Source organism: Cajanus cajan, chromosome 3 (genome assembly GCF_000230855.2).
Source record: "Cajanus cajan strain Asha chromosome 3, NIPB_CcT2T_4, whole genome shotgun sequence".
Lineage (NCBI taxonomy): Eukaryota > Viridiplantae > Streptophyta > Magnoliopsida > Fabales > Fabaceae > Cajanus > Cajanus cajan.
Window position 1 is genome coordinate 68,377,016 of NC_138519.1, and position 23,511 is coordinate 68,400,526.

At 33.9% G+C, this 23,511-nt stretch overlaps 2 protein-coding genes across 2 annotated transcripts; both read left to right on the top strand.

Annotated features, from left to right (window-relative positions):
* The first annotated feature begins 8,643 nt into the window (after window positions 1–8,643).
* On the top strand, window positions 8,644–22,073 carry SAC9 (sacI homology domain-containing protein / WW domain-containing protein). Its single transcript, XM_020380338.3, has 13 exons — window positions 8,644–8,848; window positions 8,938–9,536; window positions 10,259–10,391; window positions 10,807–12,029; window positions 12,375–12,482; window positions 12,572–12,742; window positions 13,113–13,355; window positions 17,010–17,426; window positions 18,135–18,953; window positions 19,714–19,911; window positions 20,001–20,459; window positions 20,553–20,780; window positions 21,571–22,073. Exons 1-13 carry the CDS (start codon window positions 8,836–8,838, stop codon window positions 21,850–21,852), a joined length of 4,893 nt encoding a protein of 1,630 aa, XP_020235927.1. The 5' UTR covers window positions 8,644–8,835; the 3' UTR covers window positions 21,853–22,073.
* A 412-nt stretch (window positions 22,074–22,485) lies between these two features.
* On the top strand, window positions 22,486–23,311 carry LOC109815584 (uncharacterized). Its single transcript, XM_020380339.3, has 2 exons — window positions 22,486–22,858; window positions 22,951–23,311. Exons 1-2 carry the CDS (start codon window positions 22,671–22,673, stop codon window positions 23,207–23,209), a joined length of 447 nt encoding a protein of 148 aa, XP_020235928.1. The 5' UTR covers window positions 22,486–22,670; the 3' UTR covers window positions 23,210–23,311.
* The last annotated feature ends 200 nt before the right edge of the window (window positions 23,312–23,511 follow it).

Below are 23,511 nucleotides of genomic sequence, written 5' to 3' on the forward strand. Positions count from 1 at the left end.
AAATAATTTTTAAATTATTTTAAAATTTGCAGATTTGATCTATGCATTAAAAACTTTAAATTCAACAGTTAGATTGTTAAAATTTGATGTAGAACATGAGTTATTGAACTGAGTAAGTCTAAGTAGACTTATTTTTAAAGTAAACGTATCTTTTCTCTCTTTATATAAAATAGTATTTCATTAAAAAAAAAAAGTCATGCAAACACTTACGATGTCTTTGGAACTGTGTCATGTATAGTAGCCTTTTTGGCTTATTGGAAGCTGTAACAACCTGTCTGGTGGATGTGCCGACAAAAGGCGATTTTTTATTCATTTATAAAAATTAACAATTCATCCTAATTTACTTTTTTTTAGCTTAATGCAACTATAATGGCTTTGAAATAAAAGTCACTAGCAATTTCATGAACTAATACTTATTGTGTTAAATTAGACTGGTTTAATAGGAAACTTTTGCTATTTACACTCCCATTTATCAAGTATATCCTTTTTTTTAAATATATTTTTTAAAATACTATTTATATTTTCTCGTTTTCTTTGAGCAATCCCTCTTTTAGGGTGTACCAGCCATTTCGTACATCTCTTCTGGAAATATTTCTCTTTGTGAGACCACCCCCCCCCCTTTTCTTTTTTTTCAAAAATATTCCTTTTCAAGTGGTCCATTTTTTCTTCCTTATATAAATGTTTCTCTTCAATGGTCATGTTTTCTTTCATCTTTCATAAAAAAAAATATTTTTTAGTGATCTATTTTTCTCTCCTTACGAAAACGTGCTTTTGGGTGACTTCTTTCTAGTGCACTTTTCCTTTTTTGGTAGGTGTTTTGCTAAAGAAATTTGAAGAATATGATAATGTTGAAAAAATCACTCTTCATGATAAATTGCGTGAATCAATATTTCCTGAACCAATTTCAATGTGTCCACCAATTGGAAAAGTAAGAACTAAAGGTGCCCCAAAGGATTCAATGTCAAAGAAAGAGGGATCTACTAAACATGATCCTTCATATTGGGAGCATGTTGATGCACTTGTTTAGACCTAGGATAGCACACGAGTTCACCCTTGATCTTCGAATTAGTCCATGATTCTAAACGTAGAAGTGAAGAAAAAAGAAGGGAAGAAAAAATGATCAAAACAAAAGAACGTTTCTTGAAGAAGGAAATAAAAATGGGTTACCCTTAAAAGAATGTTTCCTAAAGAGACAATACAGTCATTACACTTGAGAGAGGAATTATTTAAAGAAAAAAGAAACAATAAAAATGATATTTTAAAAAAATATATTTAAAAAAGGGAAACAAAAGTGTACTTAGTAAATAGGAATGCAAATAGCAAAAGCTATGTATCCTTTCTAGCATGCTTTTTTTTTGTCTTTTTTTTTTGTGAGTTAAATCAAACCCAATGATTTGGTTTATGTATTTGGGTTCATGAGTTTTTTTTTTTTTGATTATTTTTGATTGGTTGAATAGTTTCATCTGATGATGTTATAATATAAATATTGGTGTATGTCTTTTAATCTTATTTATTACGATGATAATGAGATTTAAATTTATAACCCAATATAAATTATTTAAATATACCATTATTACTTGGTTTACATTTAATTTATGATTTATTTATTTCATTTTAAGTGATTAACTTAAAGTTATCAAGGTACAATATGTCTTTGATCTTGTTTATGATATATATCCATGCTTATGTTTATCATCTTTATCATGCCTTGTGCTACGAATTGCAAACACAACTCTATCTACCAACAATATCTCTCATGTCATCTTCAAAGGACTAACTACTGACATTCATGGAAAGTAATAAATATTTTTGTAATTTCTTAAATACTGACCAAAAAGAAATAGTTTTTTCTTTTAATTTTTGTAAATAGCAACAAAAAAGTTTTTTTTTTAATTTCTTATTTTGTGACTACTTTGCCACCAAAAAAATATGGTCACTAAATAGATCCAACAAATAACAACTATAGTTTCATTTATGAAATCAGCCAAAATACTCTATCCCCAAATAGTGACAAATAAAAAAGCCACTGAGTGACTTTGTGGCTAGAGTTTTCTAACTTAATTGGTTGCTATTTCAGTTACTAATTTGTTAAGTGACCAAAATTTTGTCTTTAGTGACTGATATTACGAATTGCTAAGTAGTAATTTTAACCTATATTTTCCATTCAAACAAAATATTTACTACAAAACATTTTAAATTCATCAAAAAATTAATTATTCTTTTAAAATTTCTCATCCAAAAAACATATTATTTGTTAATTGTATAATATATTAATAAATTTTAAATATTTATTTAATTCCTTTTTTATTTGCAAATATAGCATGGAACAAAAAGGATTTTATTATATATGGAATTGATAAATTTTCTATGAAAAACATTATTTTTCTTTTTCTTAAAATGAATATTTTCTTTAAATTTTTTTTTTTGACATCAACAAGAATAATCCATGCTCCTATGTATCTCTAGCATAATGAGAAACTCTGAGTGACTTAGTTATTTAAAAATATTTGTGTGTTGATGAAATTTTTTTGTTAATATCTTAAAAATTTATTACATTTTAAGATCTATGAAGTATCACATATCATACACCTTAAAAGAATAGAATTGATAATGAAGACCATCCATCCCTTTAAAGTAATCATTTTTATAGATGTTTTTTCTTTTAGAAGGGAGTTTTGAAACTACCAAGTTGTTTCCAAATCTTTAGGATTGAGAAGTTGTCACATCTAATTACCATACTCTTTATGAAAATAATATTAAAGATAATGAAGAAATACATTTATTTTAAGTTGTGTTACAGTAGTAATATTATTAGTTTAAATCAATCTTCATATATTAAATATGAATTTCTATCTCGTGCAAAAGGATTTTTAGGAGTTTTTTTTACAAGAGAAAATTTAGGAGTTTTTTTAAAAATTTTATTTAATTTAATTTTTATTTATCATAATTATTTATTAATTAAATTTTAATTTTTTAAATAAAGTATCAATAAATAAAAATAATATTGTATTAAAATATAAATTATTTGTTATAAATCTAAAATATAATTTATACGTTTAAAAATATCTATTTGTAAAATTTTAAATATGATTTATATATTCAAACATAATATATATATATATATATATATATAAATAATTTATTAAAATCTTAGTTATATATAGTAAATATTTAGAATGTATATTATTCTAGTTAAAATGTTAGTTAATAATAATGTAGTGTTAGATGCTTTATTTTAAAAGAAAGTTTAAGACTACCAAATTATTACGACTTGTAGGGCTTAAAGAGATCATATCCTATTAATCCTTTTTTTCTATTTAAAATTGTATTCTATTTTATTAAATCATTTTTTATATGAGCTATGAAATTAAATTTTAAATAAAACATAATTTATTGAGTTTATTTAAAAGGGTTTTAAGACCATGAAGATGATTCACATTTGGTTCAAGATATAAAAAGTTTAAAATATAAATGTCTCCAAAATAATGAATAGACCATAGTAACCATCTAAAAATAATACATGAATCTAAGAACTAACATCGCTTCCAAACAATATGAAATAAACTAAGTAAACAAAATGACAAATTCCAATTTATGAACTCTGATATCATATCCTATTATAACTTCACTCATAAACACGCTAAAGCCTAAGCCTTAACATTAACATTACAATTATTCTAATGATCTCCTGCAAAGCATACATAAGAATAGTAAGTAGAGTAATGGGAGTGAGATATGTCTCACTCTAATTTCCAATGTGAGATAAGGTCGGGAGGCCACACACATTATATAACATAAACATATACAATGAATATCGAGAATGTAAACAATATATTAGAGTTACTAGTAATAACAAAGACATATCAAATCACATAATGATGAGCAATTACAATTTATACACTTGAAGGCTAATACTTATATACGATTGTTTGAAGGCAAATATTCATGTACAGTTGTCCGAAAACCAATACTCATGTATGGTTAATACTCATGTACAATTATAAAACATTTTATACACATGATTTATGTCACTCATATACCATACTTTATACATCATTTCATCTCATGGACTTAAGTCATACTCGTATTATTCACTTAACACACCATCTTCATGTCAATCTCATGCATACAGTATCATTATACATTTTACTATTTGTCGTTATTTTTATTAAGTTTTGTGTTATCTTGATTTTTTGTTCAATTGTTGAAAACTTTGGAATTAAGTAGTTCCTTATGAGTTTTAGATGTTTAGAGGATTTCTCTAAGTAGATGTTTAGTTTGACCCTAAAGGGAAAGTTATATAAGGTTTCTTTTGAGAACAAAGCTTCATAAGTTCAATTCTTAAGAATCCTAAAAAGATAAGCTAGTGAATAGTGATTTAGTTCGAAGTTTCCTTATTCTTTCTTTGATCTTCTTGAGAGTGAGTGAATCTTCTCATAGAGGTGGCTAACTTGTTGTGTTTGGATTCAAGGTGTTGAAAAGTCTAGAATCAAGTTGTGAGGACCATGGTGTAGAGTTGCCTTGGTATGTGTTTTCTTCTTTCTTTTTCTTCCTCATTCCCTTCAATTTCAAGGTAAGGGAAGCTAGAGGTCAAATATGCTTGGGGATATGTTAAAGTGAATGATGGTGATATTCTTGTTGCATGTGGATTTCTAGTTGGATTTGAGTTGTATGGAATGCATATATATGTTGTAATATGTTGCATGTTGGAAATCTTTTGAATTTCAGGTGATTTGTGCCAAATTTGTGATTTGTTAAGCGTAGAATTCACATTTGTGTCAGGTACGCCTTTATGGCGTTGGGCGTGGTTTCACTTAGAGGTCCTTTGTCTTACACACATCAAGCGCAAGATTGGTGGCATCGGACATGAGGAAAAAGAATTATCTTGGGTTGAAATAACATTGGGTGTGGTTTGAACAATGTCGGATTTGAAGTGAGAGAATTAACTCTGCTTAGATTGGTGTCGGGCACCAAAGGAGTGGTGTTGGGCATAAGGAGAGAGAATCGCCTTGGGTTGGATTGGGGTCAGGTGTGGGACTTTGCCATGTTAGACATGAAGGTCCAAAGGTCTATACTTAATTCATGTCGGGCATAGGTTGTTTGACGTCAAACATGGGCGAGATAAAAGACTCCTTGACTTGATGGCGTCGGGCGTAGGGTGGATAGCGCTAGGCATGGGTGGCCTTAATTTAACTTGTTGTTTTATGATGAAACTAGTGAACATGTATAGAATAGTTGGATTTATTACGTGGTATATGATGATTAAGTTGTGTTATATGTTGTATATTAATGTATGGTGTTGAATATCTATACATTGATCTAGGATAATGTATAGCTCGTTAAATGGTTGAAAGTTGAGTTGAGTTGCATATTGTTTAGTTGAGTAACTATGTTGAGAATGTTTTGACATTAAAGTTGTACTGTGTTGATCAACCTAAAGCTAGAGGATGAATTGTCTTAACATTGCATATCCCATTGTGATGATATTGTGTTATGGTGCTCCAAGAGCCCAAATTGTTAGAAAATCCTTATTGGGAAGTTGACTTTTGAAGTGGATAGTTAAGTTTTCTCTAGGACCTTAGTTGATGTGGTATGCGAGTCAAGTTGAGACATACCAACTATAAGTGACCATTATTGATTCATATGTGAGTAAGGTCTAGATATACGTGTATAAAATGACCAAATTAGAGTAAGGTTTAAGGTTGGAGATCAAAATTCCTTACTAAGTACTAGAAGGGTGTAGTATTTGGAGGATAGTTGATGGGATGAGATCATAAGTGACTTAGTTATGTTAGCTAATGCCATGGTAGGCTCATACTCAAATTTTTTTACCTTGAAAAGAATACTAAACTTCTTAGTTTTAGTGGTGACATCCAAGAAATCATGTTATTAAGGGTTGGTATCCCAATTGGCTGTTGATCTAACTGGATTGAAAAGATCAGGTTATAGATTCGATAGGATCAAATTACTTAAACTACTCACTTGTATTGTAGGAGATCTCCTAATTGAAATGCGTAACGATGTATATAGTTGTTGTGTTGTGCATATATATGTTGACTAAGTTGTGTTGTTTATATACTATGTTGAATTATGATGAGTTGCATTGAGGTGTTGTTGTATTGTTCAAGTTGAATAACATGTTGTATTATGTTGAAAAATTGTAAGTTGATATTGTGTTGAGTTGCTTATATTGATAATATAGTTGTTTTACTTCTATAAATTATGTTGACTTTTTGAATATTAGTTTACTCTTACATGTTTTCATGTAGTTGCACTACGATGATCATACTTGATATGAGAGTGGAGCATAGATAGGTTATTGTTGGAGCTTTTTTTAAGGCCATGTTGGATGGTGGCAATGCAAATCTTTTGAGCTAATGGTGTGGCTAGTTGTTAGTAGTCTTGCTTGATTGACAACTAGAATTTCTTTCATACTTTAGTATCAAATTACTATATAGATATGTATACACTATATATGCTTTAGTAGTTGATAAACTTTTAATAGTACATGTATATATTATCATTTGTATATCCTGATATTACTAGTATGTTAATCCTAGTCCATTGTAGTTCTCTATTCTTCTGCTATTAGCAGTTGTGTTGTTAAGTGTAGTGACTTGACGAGTCATTATACATACACATCATCTCATCAATATCATGCATACATATCATTATCGTGTCATTCTTATATTATACATTAACATCTCCTATCACATTTAAAGTTCTCATATCATACACATCACATATAAACACTTCATATTGCATTCAAACACAAAGCCTCATACAAAAGGTCTCACAAACATAGTTTTGTATCTTTCTTATAACTCATTCACAAATATCCCCTCCCTTTCTCATATTAATATTAATATTCTAAATCATGATCCTAAGTCATGCCACTAAAACACCTCATTTAGAATCATCATAAGAAAATTCATCACTAATATAATTGTCAACATCAACTCACTTACTTCTTTATCATTGTTAATACAAGATTGTATCCTTAGACTAACCATTCTCAAGTCATCTCAAACTCATAAGTATAACTAATCTTAAGCAATGAAGGTGATAAAAAGGAGAAACAATAAGGAAAGAATGAAGAAAAAGCAACAAGATGTGTCACAACTGTGACTCATCGGTCATAATCGTGACTTGCTGGTCACACTTGTGATTAGGGCTAACCCAACATATTATTAGGCCTTAAGCAAATCTTCAAGTGAAACTTTTTTAAAATTGATAATAATATCTTTTGATAAAAAATAAAAATATTTTAAATATAGATCTTAAAAAAATAATTATATTTGTATATCTTTTAGAGATAAACATTTTAAATTGATTTTTAGAATGCAACAAGTGACTTTTAAGTTATGAAATCTTGAAAAAATTATCCATTACTCTATTAAGCCATCAATTACTCAAATCATCAATTTCGCATTCCTATATCATTCCCTATGGTTCCAAGATTTACAAGATTAGTCAGTTGCATGCAATTAAACGTATATACATATCAACAATACCAATTAGAATATTAAAGAATCGTATAGGAAGTAAAAACACAAGTTAAGTCAAAGTTTAAGATTTCTTCCTCATACAATGCATACAACAAAAAAGACATAGATAATCAATCTTACTACCCAACATACATCCTGCACCCAGAGACTATTCATTCTCTTTTTACCTTGGTGAATGCTAGATGAAGGCGCAAATTTTCAAAATGATCTCCAACAATCTTTGATTTTCTCCCTGTTCTTTGGAGTACAAAAAACGTAAAGAAATAATGAAAGTGTGAAATGTAAAAATGACGTAATTTTAAAAACTTTCCAACCTACATTTAACCCTTTAGAAAAACATTTTAACCATAATCACACTTTTCTGTCCTCAAATATTAAAACTTATGAATAATATATAAAATAAACATATTTCTCTAAACACAATTATAATTAAAACAAAATGCATAAAAAATTATAATAAAAATATATATTTGTCTCCAAATACTTATTACAATAAAATATCATAAACACATATATTTATCAAATAAATATTATACAAAAATAATTTCATAAAAAATTATTATTTAATTAAAAAATCTCATAATAATTAAAACCTCTAAAATATTTATAAAACTCATTTAATTAATTAAAACATTCTTTTAATAATTTAAAAAAACTTAAAATATCAGAATTAGAAGGTTCAAAAATGACAACAATTACATAACTAATAACCACTTGAGTGGTGATAAAAGTGGGAGATACAATAGGAGTAGTTATTACAAGAGTGTGTGAACAAATTTTGAATAATTACAGTTATAATGATATGTTTTTGAAAAAATGATAAAAATTAAAGAATAATTTGACAGGTAATTTTAAGGATAAAATTGTCCAACAAATATAAGATAATTTCCTTTAATAATAGAATAAATTAATAATATAGATATAATTAAAAATCATAATGAATTATATGCAAATTAGTAATTTAACCTGTCCATTAGATTAATAATATAGATACATAGAGATTTGTAACAAATTTCATTATAAATTAAATTTTAAAAAATAAAAAAAAAATTAAACCTTCTACACTTCTACAGCAACTACAACACCCGAAAAAGCAAACAAATTTGTTTATTTTAATCAACTTATCATAAAATAAATTAGTTAGCCTGCATCGAGAGAACAAGTCATTTCGCTATTCCGAAAGGCGGAGTTGGTCACGAAACTCGATTCGGATGAATTAGCAAAGAGCCTCGCCGGAGTAACCGATCCCCTTTCTTCCATCTCTCGCCGGAATCGATTCCGTTTATGAGCGGTGGCGCGCCGTTGATTTCACTGCAAAACCAAACCGATGGAATCACCGGGTAACGCCACAACCCGGATCCATCCCTAATTCCCGTTTCACTATCTTCGTATTTCATCATCGCTAATCGCGTTCTTCGTTCGCTTTCAGGTACTGCTCTGAGGGACACGTCGGTGATCGTGGTGACGCTGGACACCGACGAAGTCTACATCGTGGCGAGCCTCTCCACTAGAACGGACACTCAGGTAATCCACGTCGATCCAACCACCGGCGCTCTCCGCTACGGCGCCAGGCTAGGGTTCGATCTGTTCAGGTCGCAGAACGAGGCCTTGGACTCCGTCACCAACGGATCGCGGTTCGCGTTCAAGAGCAGGACGCTCGCGAGGGCGATACTAGGCTACGCCGCGCTGGGGAACGTGGCGCTGCTGCTCGTGGCCACGCGGCTGGTCGCCAGCGTTCCCAATTTGCCCGGCGGAGGGTGCGTGTACACGGTGGCGGAGAGCCAGTGGATCAGGATTCCGCTGCAGAACGCGGTGGCGCAGGGGAAGGGAGAGGCGAAGAACGTGTTGGAGTTGACGGAGCTTGATATTGACGGGAAGCATTACTTCTGCGAGACGAGGGACGTTACGCGCCCTTTCCCGAGCCGAATGCCGGTGCACCAGCCGGATCCGGAGTTTGTTTGGAACGGGTGGTTTTCCACGCCGTTTGTTGATATTGGACTGCCGCGGCATTGTGTCACGCTCCTGCAGGTTCTGTGATCCCTTCTGTTTACGTTTGAGGGAATGTAGTAGCATAATGCAATTTATAGGAGTGCTAGCAACAAATTTATTGAAAACTATAAAATCAGGAGTGAGATTCATTAAGTTAGGGACAAGGGTCGTACATTTTTTGTGATTCTTAACAAATTTTAGTCAACAGTAAAGAGTTTCTTAGAAAGAGAATGTTAGAGAGTGTCTTGCCAGTATCTCCCTATAATTTGTGTTGCTTGGTAGCTGAAAGTTTTTGGTATACCAAGAGATGAAATTGTTTGGAAGTTGATGTTTGTTGCATGATAGCGACAAATGATGGAAATAAATGAGTTTTCAGTTCGCTTTCTGAAAATGGCATTTGTTGTGTTTGACAAATTTGCATAGATGAGAGGTTTTAATAGACCAATGCAACCATTTTTGAAGCAAAAATTGTGTTTTTATTTGTTTTCTTTTGGAATTTAAATCCTCATACAATGATGATGGTGATGATCATCATGAAGGTGGACATATGTTTGATGTGTCATCTTGATGGCTTAGTGTGTGTTGGCTGTTAGTTTCTTTTTGTTGGATATTGGTTTTCTTTTCTTCCTCCAAGCTCGTGCAGGCTCTGTTTCAATTACTTTTTAATAGCAGTGTTGTACCAAAGATCACCCATATGTACAGCAATTAAGAGGTGAAATTCACGTGTGCATCCTGTTGTCTTACTTGGTCTTGATGTGTAGGGGTTTGCAGAATGTCGAAGTTTTGGAAGCTCGGGTCAACTAGAAGGTATTGTTGCTCTCACAGCTCGTCGGAGCAGGCTACACCCGGGTACTCGCTACTTGGCAAGGGGGCTAAATTCTTGTTTCAGTACAGGTGAAGATAACTATCATTGAATATTGAACTTACAGTTTTCCATTAAACAATGAATTGAGTGTGTGACCTATAGAATAGTTATCCGGCTGATTTTAGAAAATTTTTACATTAACTTAATCTCGTTTGATTATGATTTTCAAACTTTGCCATGTTTGTTATGGTTTCAGTAGCTCTAATAAGTTTTATTTATTCAATAGAACCTTCTTTTGCTTCCCATTGACATGCATTAACACCATTTCTCAAATTGGGAAAGCTCCACAAATAACTTATTTCACCCTAATTCCTTTTGTAGTGTAACTTTTGATTGCTGCTTCTTTCATTTTTTCATTATATTTTCTGTTTTTCCTTGATAAAAATTGTTTCATGTACCTTAGTATTGCCACATACCAAATGTTTATAAGGTTCCATTTGATAGGAAATGAAGTGGAGTGTGAGCAACTCGTGTGGGTTCCCAAACGAGCTGGTCAAAGTGTACCTTTCAACACATATGTGTGGCGAAGAGGTACTATTCCTATCTGGTGGGGTGCAGAACTGAAAATCACTGCTGCGGAAGCTGAAATTTATGTTTCAGATTGTGATCCATATAAAGGAAGTGCACAGTATTATGAAAGACTGAGTAAGAGATATGATTCTCGGAATCTAGATATACGTGCTGGTGAGAATTCAAACCGAAAACCTTTGGTTCCCATTGTATGCATTAACTTGCTTCGAAATGGAGAAGGGAAGTCAGAGTCCATTTTGGTTCAACATTTTGAGGAGTCTATAAACTTTATTAGATCAACTGGGAAGATTCCATATACTCGGGTCCATTTGATAAATTATGACTGGCATGCCAGTACAAAATTAAAAGGTGAACAGATGACAATTGAAGGGTTATGGAAACTTCTAAAATCACCCACTGTATCCATAGGTATATCTGAAGGAGATTATTTGCCTTCACGACAACGAATAAATGATTGCAGAGGTGAAGTTATCTACAATGATGATTTTGAAGGTGCATTCTGCTTAAGAACACATCAAAATGGGATAATACGTTTTAACTGTGCTGATTCTCTGGATAGGACCAATGCTGCTAGTTTTTTTGGTAGCCTCCAGGTATTCACGGAGCAATGTAGACGGCTGGGGATATCACTTGATAGTGATCTGGCATTTGGTTATCAGTCAGTGAATAATAATTATGGTGGATATATTGCTCCACTGCCACCTGGGTGGGAAAAGCGATCTGATGCTGTAACGGGAAAAACATATTATATTGATCATAATACCAGAACCACCACATGGATGCATCCATGTCCTGATAAACCATGGAAGAGATTTGATATGACATTTGAGGAGTTCAAGAGATCAACAATTTTGTCCCCTGTATCTCAACTGTCTGACCTTTTTCTACTTGCTGGGGATATTCATGCTACTCTTTACACTGGGTCCAAAGCAATGCACAGCCAAATACTTAGCATATTCAATGAAGATACTGGAAAGTTTAAACAGTTTTCTGCTGCACAACAGAATGTGAGAATCACTTTGCAAAGAAGATATAAGAATGCAGTTGTGGATAGCTCTCGTCAAAAGCAGTTAGAAATGTTTCTTGGAATGAGGCTTTTCAAGCATCTTCCATCAATTTCCCTTCAACCTCTACATGTATGTGACTTGCCAACTGTCAAAGTTAACTGAGTGATGGCTTTCTGTTTCTTTTTCATACATCAAGTGCCTAGCAATTGCAGTTTCATAATTAATTTCATGTTAGTTACTGAATCACATCTTCTTTCTCTTTTTAACAACTCCTTAATTTATATCACATCTTCCTGTCTCTAAATTTTGCTTATTCATGTCTGCTTTTGGGGGATTCCACTGCTAACTGTTGACTTGTAATGGCAGTTAATATAGTAGATTTTTTTTATTTTAAATGTTGGCACTTATATCCATGTGGTTTTCAATGGAAATGGACTAATAATTATCAATGACTAAGCTATCTGATCATTCTAGGTACTGTCTCGGCCAAAAGGTTTTGTTCTTAAACCAATTGCAAATTTATTTCCTATTTCTGGTGGTGAAGCGAGTCTTCTGAGTTACAAAAGAAAAGGCCTAGTCTGGGTATGTTAAATACTTTCGACTCTTCTACCACACATGAATTTTCAATAATATTCACCTGAAATTTTTATGCATACCCTTTCCTTCCACAGATTTGTCCACAGCCTGCAGATGTAGTTGAAATCTTTATTTATCTTGGTGAACCCTGCCATGTTTGCCAGCTTCTTCTCACAATATCCCATGGTGCAGATGATTCAACTTATCCATCAACAGTTGATGTACGGACAGGACGCCATTTAGATGGGCTTAAACTGGTCTTAGAGGTCTGTATATAGGCCTCATTGTGTCTCACTACTCGTAATATTCATGTATGCATAGTACTGCAGAAAGAGTTGGTCTTAACTTAATTATACTAACTGAACGGGAATAAGCCTTGTGCTCATGTATGTTGCATGCTGAAACACAAGTTTCTAATTGGAACATTTTGAAAGACATCTCAATTTTTAATTATTATTTTGATTGTTTAAATTCTTTATGATTTAATTAAGGTGATATCTGCTTCAATATAAAATCAAAATTTTGAAATTTAATAAGCAATGATTTATGTAGCTGTAGTGAAAGATAATTTTTCTTTTTATGGAGCTTATTTGAATATAGTTTTGACATTTGAGCCTGTCTGGCGACTATTTGCAGGGTGCTTCTATACCACAGTGTGCGAATGGGACCAACCTATTAATACCATTACCTGGGGCAATTAGTGCAGAAGACATGGCTATAACTGGAGCAAATTCTCGTCGACATTCCCAAGATGCATCACCCTTCTCATTACTGTATGATTTTGAGGAACTTGAGGGAGAGTGGGATTTCCTTACACGTGTTGTTGCGCTAACCTTTTATCCAACCGTTTCCGGAAGAAAACCATTGACTCTTGGAGAGGTAGATATTTTGGACAATATGATAACTAATGAGTCGTGGCTTGACTAACTATGATATTCTTTGGCATTTTTCATTAATTTTCCATGTGGGTTGCATGAATGTTCTATTTTGTCTTGCAGCCAATATAGATTGAAAGGTTTAGGGTTACATAATTTAACTGAATAGGTGAGTTTACAATCAATCAACATAGAATGAAATTCTTAATGTAACCTTAACTATATTTACTAACAATAGACACGTTTTTCTCTTGCAATCTGTATAACATTAGTAAATATGATTTAGATCCATTTGTAGGTTTCTTGGTTATAATGTATTGTGCAGAAATCTGTGACTGAAATTAAAATTTATTGGCTCTTTCTGCCCCTTTTAACTGGTGGTAAAATATCTTGTGCTCTTTATTCAAAAGTTTTCTAGCTAAGTCAATTGTTGTTTGTGAGTGTTAAATATATTGGAGTGTAACAATTCAATTCTCAGAAAATATTTCAGCCTTTCAAAAGTTTTTGTCTCAAATTCCTTAGTTAGATGTTGAATCAAGACTTGTTGCTTCTCTAAATCATCACCAGTAACGATAATATCATTCACGTACACTAACATTACACTCACAACCCCATCCCCTAAGGTTGAGTGTTTGATGAATAGTGTGGTCTACTTGGCTTTGATTGTATCCTAAGGCTGTCATGACCTTAGTAAATCTCCTGAAACATACTGGGGTGATTGCTTCAACTCATATAAAGCCCTTTTCAACCTGCAAACAAAATTGGCAGCAACTTCATATCTGGGAGGGACCTCAATATTGATTTCCTCCTCAAGCTCTCATACAAAATAGAGTTCTTCACATCAATATGATGTAATTCCCGGCATAATTTATAGCAAGAGATAAATATTACCCAAACTGTATTCATCTTTGCAATTGGAGCAAAGGTCTCGAGTAATCTATTCCATAGTTTTGAGTGAAACCCATAGCAACTAGCCTCACCTTTTCTCTTTCAATTGACCCATCTACCTTATATTTTACTGTATATACCCAATTGACTTCTTTCCTTTCGGCAAATAAACCAACTCCCACGCTTTGTACTCTTTCAATGCCTCCATTTTTATATCCATATTTTGCTTTCAAAGTTTCAATTTTCATCAGATAATGCCTCAAAAACATTAGTGGAAGTTGAGATTAAATTTATCTTTGTAAGAAAGGTTTTATGAGTTCAAGAAAATTTGTAAAATGAGGGATAATTTGAGAGAGGTTAGAGTGGCTTTTGTATGCATTTTTTGGTTCCTTTTCTAAAAAGAATTCATCATCAAGGTTTGGGATTTCTGTTTCATTTTGGTAAGTTGAAAGATTATCTTGTAAAATTGGACAATCAGAATTTGTTACAATATCTGAATGAGTTGGATTGGTCTTTTGGGCATCTATCAACTTAGAAATCACCTTCAATCTTGTGTAAACCAAAATTCTTTACAAACCTTGTATCATTTTCATGTTTCGTTGGAGCATCCTTATTAGATTTATTTTGAGTCAAAGCATCTTGTTCATGATCCTGTGAAAGATCACAAGAAATTAACTCGAGTGTGAGGGACAAGTGTTTCAGAATGAATTTCCTTATTATCTTCCGTAAGACTTTCCCCTCGAAGATAAGGTTAAGTGAAATAATTTGTTCCTCATGAAAGGTGACATCCCAGGACAGCTTTAGAGCTCATGAAAGAATTTCTTGGATGGAAGGTGATAATACTTATACCCTTTATGAGTATAGGAGTATCCAAAAAAGACACTTTAAAGCTATAGGAACAAGTTTGCCCTTGTCTTTACCATGCACATGGACAAAAGAGAACACCCAAAAATCTTTGGTGAAAGTTTACTAGAAGTAGACAAGTTAGGATAGAAAGAAGAAAAAACATCCATAGGACGCTTAAATTCCATGATTTTAGAGGGTAGTTGATTAAAAAGATATGCTGTAGTGAGAGCAGTTGACAAAAAGAAGTAATGAATTGATTAAAATGCCCCTTCCAATTGTCTTGCCTAAGTTTCTTTATTGATGCACCAAAGTAAAACCCTAGTGACCTGATTACAATCATCAATAAAAGTCACAAACCAACAAACCCCTTACACATTTGGAATAGGTGATGCCCCCAAATATCAGTATGATCAAGATAAAAAAGGAAATGTACTTTTCTTGCTACTTGATGCAAAAGGGACACACTTGTGTTTTTGTACTTTCATGGACATCACATTGAAGACATTCAAACTTTATTCCAGAAAACAAGGATGGAAACATAACTTTGGTGATTTCAAAAGAAAGAAGTCCTAACCGATAATGAAAGAGTAAGATCTATTCCTTTATTAATACTAGAGACTTTAACATGTACGAATGAGTCTGGCTTTTTTCTATAACGAGCACACATGGCTCCTCTAGAAGATAAAGGACATTCCCTTCTCTAGCACCCAATTGTCCTCCCTGATTCCTTGTCTTGGAAATCACAATGATTATTATTATGAAAAATAACAATGTAAGATATGTCGTTTGTAAGCTTTTGTACATAGACAAGATTTGTGGACTATGTTGGGACATGAAAAACATTTTTAAGGGTTATGAATGGATTTATCTGGGTGTTTCCTAAACCAGCTAAAATTACAAGAGTGCCATCTGCAATTGCTAATTTCTTATTACTGGAACATGGAGAATAGGCGGATAATAATGTAGATGATGGGGGCATATAGTTTGTAGCTTTAGAGTCGAGAACCCAGTGAGATGGGAGTGTTTTTGAGACATTAAATCCAGATGAAAGAGGAAGCATACATGAATAAGCTAAAGCAAGTACCTGACGTATTTTCGGGTTGATGGGATGCACAACCTCTCTTTCCATAGAGAACAAAGACCAAGAGAAGAGAGACAAGGTAATCAACTGTTTGTTTGGATGAAAAATTGGCACTATTCATGCAGGACAATAAACAATATCCGGAAAATTTGCCAGAAGTTTTGACAATCCTGAAAATTTTTAATGTTGCCAGAGAAGAAAGTAATGCAGTAAAATTTGGCAGCACTCGGTGCCCAATCAAGCTTGTAGGATACTGACACTTTAAGGGCCTGTTTAGACTTACGTTGTGGTTTTTTATTTCTGAATATGCTTTAGTTATCATTCCACTGAGCAGAATGAATTTTATTGATATTCAAAAGCATTACAAAGATAATTAATGCCAACATAAATTACAAGAGAACAATTAATAAACCACTACTTCCTATGATGCATTAAACCTAGCTATACCAAGTATCTAGGCAACTTGGAAAAATAAATATTAAACAAGTTCTTATTTTCTAAAGTATTCCTATTTCCAACAGTTTCCTTTTTTCTACAAATCAATTTTCAATTTGATGAACCAGAAATGTCTAAAATTTCAAGGTCTTGAAATTAATTTTGAAAATGTTAGTCTGGACATGTGCTCCAAAAGATGCAACTTAATTTTCAGTCTAATTTGATGCGAGACCAACGGTTTAATGCTTTAGTGCTTTACTTGCATTGGTGCTATCTTCATCCTTGTGCCTATTATTTCACTTGTTCACTTAATTTTCTCTTCTCTAGTTGTATTTTCTAGGTAGGCATGTAAATTTGGGTTATGTAAATTTTTAATTGCTGCTATATGATGATGTGGTTTGGTTATAGATTGAAATCCTTGGAGTCTCTCTTCCTTGGAGTGACGTATATACTAATGAGGGCCCTGGTACAAGATTAGTTGAGAATGTCAAGAAGTTTCAAGAGGAGCCTAATCCCTTTTTATCTGGTTCAGATATGAATCCATTTAATCCTTCATCCACAGAAAAAGTGTCACCACCCAAGCAAGGCGGCACTTCTGCCGACCTTTTGATGGACCTGTTGTCTGGGGATGGCCCACTTGCACATCCACTTGCACAGCCAGTTACTGAAAATGTTGCCTACCAGGAAAGTGACCCACTTGATTTCTTGGACCTAAGTGTTGAAAATCATAGTGATGGTAAAGTATCATCAGAAGATGCCAGACATTCAGATGGTACTGCTGAACAATATTTAAAGTGCCTTAAAACTGTTGCAGGGCCAAGTCTGGTAATTTTCTTTTCTCCAAAACATTCTTTCTCTCCTCATGATGAATGTTCCTTACATTAATTTTTTCATTATTGCTGTTGTTGTCGTCAAATATAATTTCATGACATAATATTTTGATGTAATTACTGCTGTCTATGGATTTTATTTGAATTTGGTTTCTCTATGTTCCCTCTAATAAAGGGTAGCAAAAAGGAAAAGGAATTTTATTCAAGATTGTTGTTTGTGATCAGATTCCGCACAGTTTTCTTGTAGGAAATATTCTCTCTTAAGTGTGAATTTTGACATGTCTTTGCATCATACTGCAGTCGCTTTTGTCTAGATTAAAATGTTTCATGTTTTTTTGGTAATTGCTGTATTTCAATTGAACTTGGAGCAATTTTTATTGATTAATTTAGAGGTTTTGGAGAAGCAAAGAGGGCCATATTTTGTGATGGTGTGCAGATTTTGGAGTTCTCTGGTGTATTTGGTTGGAGTGGAAAATGAGATAGGGTTTTATGTGGCTTGCTTTTGGTGCTATGCTTATGAGCTCTTGTAGGGAACTTCCCTATTAGATTTGTGGAGCGGTTGGAGTGTTTTATTGCACTGACAAGCTTGTTTGATTTTACTGTTTCCTTTTCTTGTTTTCCTTGATAAGAAAGAAACCTTATTCTACTTTTTAATTTGAGTAAACCCCTTAAATTAGTCCTTGTTATTAATTATGTTTTGTAGCAAAGAAAAATTAACTTCATTGAAGCCATGGAACTTGAGATTGAACGCCTTAAGTTGAATCTTTCTGCTGCTGAAAGGGATAGAGCCCTGCTATCTGTTGGAATGGATCCTGCAACCATAAATCCTAATATGCTGCTTGATGATGGTTACATGGGAAGATTATCTAAAGTTGCAAGCAACCTTGCCCTGCTTGGAGAAGCTTCTCTTGAAGATAAACATCTGGCTGCTATTGGTCTTGGGTTTGTTGATGATAATCCAATAGATTTCTGGAACATTATAAGAATTGGGGAAACCTGTTATGGTGACAAGTGTGAGGTGCGTGCTGAAATTAAAAAGGCAGTTCATTCATCTAACACAATGTCATCTGCCGGTACTACAGAAACTGTATTCTTGTGTTCTCAATGTGAAAGGAAGGTTTGCAGAGTTTGCTGTGCTGGGAGGGGGGCATTTCTGCTTGTAGGACATAACTCAAGAGAGGTCATGAGTTACAATGGTGCATCAAGCCAAAGTGGTCTAGTTGACTCACCTGTAAATCGTTTATTAGCTCGGGATGGTATAATTTGTAAAAGGTGTTGCCAGGATGTTGTGCTTCACGCATTGATTTTGGACTATGTGAGGGTTCTGATTAGCTTACGAAGAACAGAACGCGTGGAAAAGGCTGCTTGCACTGCTTTGAAACAAATCATTGGATCATCTTGGGATTGTCTTCTGGAAAAGAATCGGGCCTGTGATAGCAAGTCTGCTGGCAAAGAAGTACAGTTGTTACTAAACGGATATGAATCCTTGGCTGAATTTCCTTTTGGCAGCTTCTTACACCCGGTATATACTTTTAACTATATATTTTGAGTTTGGGCCCTGCTGCATTTTGTTTTACTTTTTCATTTAAATTATCAAGCCACATGCTGTTGCATCTACCAAAAATGTGTTTAATCCATGTAATATGACTTACATCAACAGATGCATGCACGGATTTTAATAACAATTATCTAAATGATTTTAATATTTGATTGAATCTTGTTGCAGAAGGAAAGAAAGCACGGATAGAACTAGTAGTCTAGTACAAGAACTTATGGTTTAAGTTTCCGTTCAAAGAATCACACTAATTTTAACCGTGAAATTGAAAGAATTGTGTAAACACTTTATTTGTAGCTGGATTCTCGAGTACAATTAAATGGCTTAACTTTGCTATACCGCTAGAGCTTAATTAATGATTTTCAAGTGATATTTCCCAAAAACATGGTAAAAAATAATACAAGCCAAGTTGTCTGGAAAAGATTTAAAAGACTGGCAAATACCGAAGTAAATCTATCTACTGTTAATTATTTTGGAAGCTTTCTAACATGATTATTGATCCATTTTGAGTGAATTAATCAACTGTGGCTTATGATTATCCTCGTTGTACTAATTGCACGTTAAGTGACGTGTTATGGGGTTAATTTGTGTTTCTATTATGATTTAGCAATAGAAAAGATGTTTTTTGCTAGACTGGGGAGCCAATATATCTGGTCCTTCAAATGCCGGTCTAGTCCCATTTTTGCAACCTATATATATGTTATAACCGTTAACCATGCAATTGCAGGTAGAAACAGCATCAGATTCTGCTCCATTTTTGTCATTGCTTGCTCCATTAAATTCTGGTTTGCGGCTATCATTTTGGAAAGCTCCATCCAGTGCCTCCTCTGTTGAATTTGGAATCGTCCTTGGTAGTATTTCTGATGTTAGTGGGGTTATATTGATTGTCAGCCCATGTGGCTACTCTATGGCTGATGCTCCAATTGTAAGTATCCATTTAATTTGCTTTGTGCTTTATTTTTCTTTTATTATTCATTAAATTTAGAATTTAACGCTAGGATTATGTTGGCCCAGGTGCAAATTTGGGCAAGTAACAAAATACACAAGGAAGAAAGATCATTAATGGGAAAATGGGATCTGCAATCTATGATTAAAGCCTCCTCAGAATTATATGGACCCGAAAAGTCAGGAACCGAGCATAAGGTGCCTAGGCATGTGAAGTTTCCCTTCAAGAATTCTGTTCGGTGCCGCATAATTTGGATAAGTTTGCGCCTTCAGCGACCTGGTTCAAGTTCTATAAATATTGGAAATGACTTCAATCTGTTGTCTCTAGATGAGAACCCTTTTTCACAAGAAACTCGACGGGCATCGTTTGGAGGATCTGCTGAGAGCGAACCCTGTCTTCATGCCAAGAGGATTTTAGTGGTGGGAAGCTCCATTAGGAAGGAAGTTGATCTTAAGCCACAACAAAGCCCTGACCACTTGACTCTGATAGGGTGGTTGGATAGAGCTCCACAGCAAAATAGGTTCAAGGTAAAATCTATGCTATTTTGCTTAATCCATTTGTGATAACCATTTTTATTTTTCTCCATCTCAAAAACATTGATAAACATCTTGTTTTCTTAGGTTCCAATTGAGGCTGAAAGATTGATGGACAATGATATTGTCCTGGAGCAGTATCTGTCTCCTACGTCTCCCTTGCTTGCCGGATTTCGTCTAGATGCCTTTAGTGCAATCAAGCCTCGGGTTACCCATTCACCTTTTTCAGATGCACATAACAAGAATTTTCCATCCCTTGTGGATGACAGATACATCACTCCAGCTGTATTGTATATTCAAGTATCTGTTCTACAGGTATTTACTGGAACATTTTCATACTGCTTCTGTCACTTTCATCCATGGAGGTTCTCCTTCCACGAATCACTGTTTTGGAAAAGCTCTGATTTTGTGCACCTAATTTTTTTTCTTGCCATGGTTGTTTGGCACCTGCACCAAAATATGTAGAATGAATTTTAAAATAAGGAAAAAGCATCAATATTTATTTCACAAAGCGCTGCCATATTTTTTGTTTTATTTTTTTATGATATCCATGAAGTAGCATAGTGTTCTTGATTTTTTTTTTCTTTGAACTAGTAGAAATATTGTTAATTCATTGTTTTGTAATTAAGTTCCTAGTTACACTTAATAGAGAGTTTTCTTTTTCATAAGGGGAAAAGTTCAAAGTCAAGTTTTAAAAATTTTTCTAAACCCTACTTATATATCTTGTCATAAACCAATAATTCCAAAATCTTAAGCTGTAGGTGAAGGAATATAAATGATTTTATATTACATGTCTAAGAAATATAAAATATCTATACCTTTGGGGCGTAAGGCATAAATATTACATAATGCATGGGTGCATGGTCACCTACATTGTGGTCAAAATTTAATGTAATTTTTATTAGAAAGGGGCGATCAGGATTGATTTCTAGACCTCTCGCTCACTAAAGGCTTTGATAACTATTCCATAAACTTAAGCTGTTAAATAAAGCATATGAATTTTTTTTATTACATGTTTAACATCTACACAAACACACATTTGAATTATTACTTTTTATTCATCTTCTATGGGTGAAAACAACCTGACTGCTTTGATTGATTGCAGGAAAACCATAGCCTGGTCACCATTGGTGAGTACCGATTACCAGAGGCCAGAGCTGGAACACCGTTGTACTTTGATTTCTCTAGGCAGATACAAACTCGAAGAATTTCCTTCAAATTACTTGGAGATGTTGCAGCTTTTACGGATGACCCATCAGAACAAGATGATTCTGGCACTAGAATTTCTCCATTGGCAGTAGGGCTATCTTTGTCTAATCGAATTAAGCTGTATTACTATGCTGATCCATATGAACTTGGGAAATGGGCTAGCCTGGGAACAGTTTAAGTACACGCTATCCCTTTGGTTATTACATTGATTGATTGTGTAAACTTTTTCACATTTTGTTGTATTATGGTATGTAAAGTTCATTCATTGATGTAATAGTATTATAGGATTATTCTATTAGGAACACTACTAATGTTATTTCTGGACGTTTGATCGAGGTTGGAGGTTCAATTTTAGTAGTTATTTAGTTTGCCAAAAGGGTGAATTTCATTTTTGACTCATTTATCTTCAATGTATTTGTTTCTCTCAAATTTTTCCAGATCTTGTACATGTGCACTAGAGTAGTCTCTGGCTGAAATATTTTTCGTTGGATTTAATTTTTTAGTTGAAACTGGCAAGCTGACGAACACTTGATCCTAAAGCATAATTTCTTATTATCCTTCTGTTATATATTATTCATGCAGCCTTCTCATTCCCTCATCTCGGTGATCCTCTTGCGGGAGTATGGATGATGGATATGGTTATTGATCTTTAATGAACCCTTATAATAACGGTTTGGCACCTTAAAAGCATATGCTTCGTTTCAATACAAAAAAACGTGTCATATGCACAGAGCAATGGCCAAGGTGGGGAGGGTCCACAGTAGACAAAGCGATGGAACCTTATCTGGAATTAGCCAATGAAGTTCCACAATCAAATCGCCCACTGATTCAAACAATATCCACTCCTTGCTCCTGTCCGGTCTAACGTTACCGACTATTTTGCAATTTCGTGTCACGAGATAACCCCTCCAAAACTCGAAAACTTTTGTTTTAAATCAACAAACATATTGCCTGTCCCTGGTTGTTTTTGTTTTTTTCATTCCAGAATAGGAAGCAATGGCTCATTTGCTGACACCAACCCCTGCCACTGCTGCAACAGCTCTCTCCTCGAGAGCCCGGAAGAGCCCCCTCTCTTGGGAAAATGGTTACTTTCCAACTCCAAGAGTGTGCTGCGTTGGTTACCAATCTCATTCTCAGCCCTCTTCCATCTCTCCTCCCCGTGACGACCACTCTCTGCGTCGCAGGTATCTCTCCTTCATAATCAGCTTCAGCTGCATTACTTAGAATAATTCATAAGTTGTTGAATGGTGCATTGGTATTGCAATGTTGCACGCAGGATACTGATGGGGTTGAGTGGAGCGGTAGTGTTGGGGTGGAGTTTGAGTGATGAGAAAAGTGCAAGTAGAGCTGCAAGGCCTCCACCGCCTCCACCGAGGGAGAAAAAGGATCCGAATGTGAGTGGTGTTCAGGCTAAAGTATTGGCTAGCAAGAGGAGAAAAGAAGCCATGAAAGAAGAAGTGGCCAGGCTAAGAGAGAGAGGGAAGCCTGTTAACAAGGAGCCACCATCTCCACCTCCTCCTCCTGCCCCTGAATAGGTTTCTACATGTTTAACCTTTCTACATTCTCACTTATCAACGGTTGATCTTATTGTTGTATTGCTATTATCGTTCAATTGAATAAGACCTTTTCGCTCAACACTTTTTATGGTGTCAAAGGGCATTCATTTACAAAGCTAGATGGTTTCATTTCACCATTCTAATTGAGTAATCGTTAATGTACATGGTATATACAAGTTAATTTATACACGATTGATTTTATTTCTCAACAAGTTAACTTCTATTAAACATTTCATTAATATCATAATACTATTAATCACTTACCTTACAAAATTAATCAT

Coding starts and splice junctions, on each gene's coding strand:
- SAC9 (XM_020380338.3), top strand. Junction 12,030..12,374: donor TTTCCCTTCAACCTCTACAT/GTATGTGACTTG, acceptor TGATCATTCTAG/GTACTGTCTCGGCCAAAAGG. Junction 18,954..19,713: donor TTGGCAGCTTCTTACACCCG/GTATATACTTTT, acceptor ATGCAATTGCAG/GTAGAAACAGCATCAGATTC.
- LOC109815584 (XM_020380339.3), top strand. CDS start 22,671: ATGGCTCATTTGCTGACACCAACCCCTGCCACTGCTGCAACAGCTCTC. Junction 22,859..22,950: donor GACCACTCTCTGCGTCGCAG/GTATCTCTCCTT, acceptor TGTTGCACGCAG/GATACTGATGGGGTTGAGTG.